Below are 7,098 nucleotides of genomic sequence, written 5' to 3' on the forward strand. Positions count from 1 at the left end.
TGAAAGCACCGTGGCCGTTGCCTAAAGACAATTTACGTACATAAATCCTTAAAAATAAAATAAATATAGATAATATATTTAATTCAATGCAAAAATCTTTGAATTCCTTCAATTTCAAGCCGAAATATATTGCATTTTGAACAAAATAATTCAATTTTCAGCCAGAAATGATTTTCCACGCAAAGAGATCAATTTACAACACCACGAACGAATTAAAAAAATAATAATTTTCAACAAAACATTAGCGTTTACAACCAAACAGATGAACTTTCCAGTAAAAGAGACGCTACCGAAAAAAAATTAAATACTTCACCAAACAGTAGTAAAATTTGCAAGTGAAAAAGACGATTTTTTCAAAAAATAGTTAAACCTTCAACAAAAAAGTTACTTTTCAACCAAGAAAGATAAATTGACAACCAAGAAAGATGACTCTGCTAACGATGTAAAATAAATTTTTAATCCAAAAGGATGAATTTTTAGTAATATAAATGAATTCTTGACCAAAAATGATAACTTTTACAAAATAGTTAAATTTTCCAAAAATAATTCGATTTTTCGGATTATTTGGTCGAATTTTCGACCAAGAAGATTAATGTTTTTTCAAAAGAGACCCATTTTTTTAAACAACAAAAAAATAAATCTTCTACAAAGTTGTTAAATTTTCAACCAAAGAGATGAAGTTTTGGGCCAAGAAGATTGATTTTTTACCCCAAAACAGACGATTGTTGAACAAAATACATAAATTAACAACCAAATTATTGACTTTTAAAGCCAAAAAGAAGAATTATCTACAAAACAGTGAAATTTTCAACCCAAAAATATGATTTTTCATCCAAAAAGTATAATTTTAAACCAAATAGTTTAACTTTCTACCAGATAATTGAATTTTCAAAGTTCGTTTGAAAAAAAATATAATTTATTTTTCAACTGTGACTATGAATTATTAGCAAAAAAATTATTTTTTACAAAGTAGTTGGACTTTTCAAAAAATCAACTATTTAACCAAAAAAGATTAATTCTCAACGAAGTACGTAGCAATTGATTTTTCAAATAAAAAGTTGAACTTTCAACTGAAAAAGATGCATTTTTTAATAAATAGTTACATTTGTAACTGAAAAAAATCAATTCTTTAACAAAAATTGAAAAGTTTTGTCAAATTAAAAAATTTATTTTCAACTAAATATGAAACGAATTTTCATCAAAATAGTTCAATTTTCTACCAAAGTGATAAACGCTCAACTAATAAAATAATTTTTTAACAAAGTAGTTGAATTTTCGATTTAAAAAATATTACTTTTTAACAATATAGTTGCATTTACAACAAAATAATTAAGTCACCAAACAAATACTAGAATTTTTAACCAAACGAGATGAATTTCGAACCAAAAATATAAAAGTAGAATTTTCCAGAAAAAATAACCTTTACACGTATTTAAGATTTAAAGAATTTTTTGTCCAATGTACATATTGTAACGTTTTTATTACGTTTCCAGATGATGAATATTTTTGATAGAAAATTAATATTTTGGTTTAAAAATTTATGTTTTTAGTTTAAAATTAAACTTTTTGGTTGAGAATTCTTAAATATTATTAAAAATTCGTTCTTTGGGGTAGTAAAATAATCTTTTGGTTAAAAAATTCATTTTTTTAATTTAAATTAATATTTTTAGTTGAGAACTCTTGAATTCTATTTAATTTCGTCTTTTTTGGTAGGAAATTAATCTTTTTGTTTTAAAAATCTTCTTTGTTAGTTCAAAATTCAACTTTTTCGTAGAGAATTCTTGAATTTTATTAAAAATTCGTCTTTTTTGGCAGCACATACATTAATTTTTTTGTTAAACAAATTTTCCTTTTTAGTTGAAAATTCGAGTTTTTGGTAGAACATTCTCAAGTTTTATTGAAAATTCCTATGTTTGGTAGTAAATTAATCTATTCGTTTAAAAATTCTTCTTTTTTAAGTTGAAAATTCAACTTTTTGTCTGAGAATTCTTGTTTTTTTTTTTGTTAAAAATTTATCTTTGTTGGTATTAAATTAATCTTTTTGTTTAAAAATGCAACTTTTGAATACAAAATTTAACAGTTAGGTTTTAAAGTTAAACTATTTTCTTGTAAATGAAAAAAAAATGTTTCGTTCTTTCTTAAACATTCAACTTTTTGGTTGAAAATTCTTGAATTTTATTAAAAATTCATCTTTTTGTTTAAATTTTTATTCTTTTTTAGTTAAAAATTCAACTTTTTGGTTGCGAATTCTTGAAATTTGATCAAAATTCTTTTTTTTTCTGTACGAAATTAATCTTTTTGTTCAAAAATTCATCTTTTTGGTTAAAAATTTAGAACCACTTTCTTGAAAAATGCATTTTTTTGTTCAAGATTCACAAGTTTAGTTAAAAGTTCATCTTATTATTGGAAAATTAAACTGTTTTGTTTGAAATTGGTTGTTTGTTGAACAATTACTTTGCTAATGGAAAATTTACCTATTCGATTTTTGATCGAAAATGATTCTTTTTTAAGTAAAAATTAAACTTTCTCTTAAAATTGAATTATTTTGTTAAAACTTCGTTTTTTTTTGTTATCGTTAAAAATTGATCTAATTTAGTTGAAAAGTCAACTTTTGTCTTGAATGTTCAATAATTTAGTAATAAAAATCAGCTATTTGGTAGAAAAATCATTTTTTAAATAATTATTTAGAATTATTTGTTTAATTAAAAGAATAACTATTCCATTTTTGGTTAAAAATGTACCTTTCTCAGTTTAAAAATTCAATAATACCCGGATTAACTGTCATGTAAAAATTCAATTAAGCAAATTTCAACACTTGGTCGGAAAATAACTTTTTCGTTTTAATTGTTCATTTATTATTACCGAAATTTATAATTCACCACAGACAATATCATACATACATCAACGGTTGTCAAAAAAATTGGTAACATAGTTTATGGAGAAAAAAAATGAAAAAAACGAGAAAATGTCCAGCCTCTTTTGTTAACTTTAAATTTGAAAATGAACAGGTGTGCGCAATTCTGGACACCAATACATTCGACATTCGGACAGGACGAAGACGAGGTCGTGGAATTTACTGCAAATCAGCGATGATGGCCCACAATTGTCTTCCCAACACTCGTCACATTTTTGAGGAAGAAACATTATCAATTTCAATATACGCAACTAGAGAAATTTCAAAAAACGAATCTGTAACAGCAACCTATACACAAACTTTGTGGGACACGGCGCGACGAAGAGCTCATTTAAAAATAGCAAAATGCTTCGATTGCACTTGTGAAAGATGCTGTGATCCCACTGAACTGGGAACATTTGCTTCCTCAATTTTATGTTGTATTTGTGGAGGTCTCGTGGTCAGTACAAATCCACTTGAGAATTATTCTCAATGGAAATGCTCCAAGTGTAATCAAGTATTCTCTGGAAGACAAGTAAATATTAGACTTTAGGGTTGCCACAAAACTCTTGTTTATACAAATTTCAGACTTTTCCAGCAATTTATTTACAAAAATGCATGTAATCGACAATTTTAAAGCTTTATCTCAATCATCAATTACAATAAAAGTTATAACTTGAACCAATTCAAATTAAGAAATTAAATTAAAATTAAATCGACATTCAAATTTTTTCTTCCAAAATTTAATTACCAAAATTCCTAGAAAACACGTTTAACTCTAAGAACAAAACTACGTAATTGAAACAAATACGCGTTATGCAAATACTACCATTCGAAATTTATTTTTAAAAACCAAAGAAAGAGGAATGAAAAAAGGCGACCTTCATTTTTTCTTCCTTCTCTTCTTTTTTACAAAATAGAATAAAATGATTAATAATAGAAACATAAAATATTTAATTTTTGCAAGTATTTTTTGTTTAAAAATTATAAACGAAATAAAGAAAAAAGTAAAAGATTTGGAAGTTGGTTTCTTTCTCATTCTTCTTTATTTAGGTTTGATACGAAATTTAAATTTTGAAATTGCCTGAACGTTATAAAAAAGAGGTCAATAACAGTATAACAGAAATTTTGTTCTAATAGCGATTTAAAATTTAAATCAACAGGTAAATTGAACCAAATAATTTCATTTTTAATCAAAAAATATGAAATTTCTACAAAAAGAGATGAATAATTTTCAAAGCAAAAAGACAAAATTTTTACAATGTACGCAGTTTAATTTTTAATCAAGATTAATTTTCAACCTGAACAGACCCATTTTCAACAAAATACATTATTTTTTAACTAAAAAGGATCCGATTTAAACTAAAACTGGAAGAGTTTAATCATCATTCAAACCAATAAATATTCAAAAACAATAAAAAAAACGAATTTCCAACAAAATATATTTTTAACCACAAAAAATGAATTTTCAACCAAACAGATAAAATTTTAGCTAATGATAATACTTTTATCAGAAAAGGTGAATTTTTCAGCTAAAAAGATACATTTTTTAATAAAAAATGTGAATTTTCAACTTAAAATACAATAGTTAAAAAATTACTTTTCAACCAAATGGAATTTTTTCAACAAACCAGAAAGGACGAATTTTCTACAAAGCGTTTAAACTTTTAATAAAATTGTTGAATTTTTAGGCAACGAAATATATTTTCAACTATGATGCTAAATCTTTAATAAAAAAGAAAATCATTTTTCAAGTAAATAGTTACATTTTTAACCAAGAAGGTACATTTTTAATCAAGAAGATTAATTTTTTTTATCGAAAAATACGAATTTACACATAAGGAAGATAAATTTTCAACAAAAAATAGTTAAATTTAAAAAAAAAAATGAATTTGAACAAAATAAATGAATCTTTAAAAAAATGTTCAACAAAATACTTGTATTTTCTACAAAAAAATGAACTTTCAATGAAGATGATTAATTTTCTGCCAAAAAAGAATAATTTTTTACAAAATTCTTGAATTTTCATAAAAATAGGTAAATTTTAAAAGAAAGAAATGGATTGCGAACTAAAATACAGAGTGGCCGTTTTAATCGACGAAATAAATTCCCGGTCATTTCCCGGTTTGAAAACATTTTTCGTGGGCAATGAAATTAAAAAAATGGAACACTAAAGCTAAAAAAATTTCCACTTGAGGTAATAAAAACTGAGCTGCTAATGAAAGCACTCGAAGTGGAACTCTTAAATTTTGAACTTTTGAAACTGTAATTTAAAAGTTTTTAATTGAAAAATTTTGTATACAAATGCTCAATAATTTACGCGTATAAAATTGTAGGTTAAAATCTGAAAATTCTTAAATTTTAAACTGGTTTAAAATCGTTTCGTCAAATCGTTTTTGTTCACTTTTTATTACTTAAAGTACAGATACATTAAAAAAATGTATTTATTTATTAAATAAAAATGTTTTTTATCCAAAATTTCCAACATCAAAGGCTTTTATTTTTTATTTGTTCAAATCTTTAAGAAAGCATTTAAAAATTCTTGAAATTAAAAATGAAAGCTGGGAAATTAAAATTTTTAATAGAAAATTTTTAAAGTAAACAAATTTTGAATTACGCATTGTAAGCTAAATAATAGCATAATTGGAAAACATAAAAATTCAACTAATTATTTAAAGACTGCTGAAATCGAACGTGGACAGATTTTTTTCTACAAATTTACAAAATTCCTGGTATAAAAAAATTCACCGTCATTTCCCGGTTTCTCCCGGTGTCAAAAATCTCCGATTTCCCGGCCCAGCGGCCACCATGAAAATACTACCATAAATCTTTAATAAAGAAAATAATTTTCCATCGAATATTTGAATTTTCAAACAAAAATATCAATTTTCAGTCAGGAAGATTAATTTTTAACAAAATACATTGATTTTCCGTAAAATAGTTAAATTTGTAACCAAAGAAATGGATGTTCAACAAAATTAATAAATCTTTAAAAAAATTTGAACGAAATACATAGATTTTTATCCAAATAAATAGATTTTCAACTCAAAATGCTGAAATTAACAAAAAAAATCATTTCCAACCAAATACTTTAATTTACGAACAAAAAGATGGATTTCCAACCAAAAAAATTAATTTTAGACAAAAAAATGAAATTGCAACTAAAAAAAAAATAAATAAAAAATATAAGTTACATTTCTCAGCTTTCAAACAATCAATTTTCAGCAAAAAGAAAATAAATATTCAACAAAATAGTAAAATTTTCAAAAGAAAAAAAGATTTTTGAAGTAACATGTTTAACTATAAACAAAAAAATCAATTTCTGACAAATTTATTCCACTTTTAACTAAGTAGTTGGATTTTCAACTAAAATAGATGAATTCCCAACGAGAAATATAATACACGTAGTTGAAATTTCAACCAAAAAATATTTTCCAGCTAAAAAAAGGAAAAAATTAATCAGGGTTTTTTATTTGGTCGATTTTTTTCGAGGAGTAAAGTTTTTTTATTTCTAAGATTTTCGTCACTAGATTTAAATATTAGATGTTAAGAAGCATTCTAATTACGAATTAATAAAAAATTTTCATAATTTTTTTATTTGACTTTCATTTAAGTCATACTTTTATTTCTAATTGAATAGTGATCTAAAGTTTATTCGGCCAAAACGCCACTACCGGTACACTGCTTTTCAACGGCCAATAACTAAGACTATTCAACACTAGAAAAAATTGAGACACATATATTTTTATTGCTTAAGATCTCCTCTTTCCGACGGTGCCAATGAAATTCCTCAGAAAATTTACTTATTATCCCAAAATGCAGTTTAAACAAAAAAAAAACGTGAATTTTCGTGCCTATTTTTTTTGTGAACCATTTTCCAAAGCTTCTCGAGTCTGTAATTAACCTGGAATCTCACTAACCGGTGGAATAAATGTCTAAACTTTGAGAATCCATGGTTCAAAGATCGATTTTTCGTTTTAGTATTTTCAAAATGGCGTCTTAATGGCAAAATTTTTGTGAAAACATTCATGAATTTTTTTACAATAAACGATGTGCTTTTCGGAAAAATCATCAAGAATAAAAAGTTCTTGTAATCAGACAAAGAATACGCCTGAATTTTTTCGAAGCGCTTTGAGCAAAATTTTGGATTTTGCATATGAACAATTTTTGCAAAATTCAAAATTTTGCTCAAAACGCTCCGGAAA

General features: G+C 24.7%; 1 protein-coding gene across 4 annotated transcripts in view; it reads left to right on the forward strand.

Moving 5' to 3' along the window:
• Positions 1-7,098, forward strand: part of LOC117179069 (SET domain-containing protein SmydA-8-like) — a 24,958-nt gene that overhangs the window by 11,444 nt on the left and 6,416 nt on the right. For all 4 annotated transcript variants that reach the window (XM_033370707.1, XM_033370709.1, XM_033370706.1 and 1 more), the window contains exon 4: positions 3,009-3,428. In XM_033370707.1, coding sequence (XP_033226598.1) covers positions 3,009-3,428 — 420 coding nt within the window. The remainder of the gene's footprint in view (positions 1-3,008; positions 3,429-7,098) is intronic.

Source organism: Belonocnema kinseyi, chromosome 8, assembly GCF_010883055.1.
Source record: "Belonocnema kinseyi isolate 2016_QV_RU_SX_M_011 chromosome 8, B_treatae_v1, whole genome shotgun sequence".
In the NCBI taxonomy this organism is placed as follows: Eukaryota; Metazoa; Arthropoda; class Insecta; order Hymenoptera; family Cynipidae; genus Belonocnema; species Belonocnema kinseyi.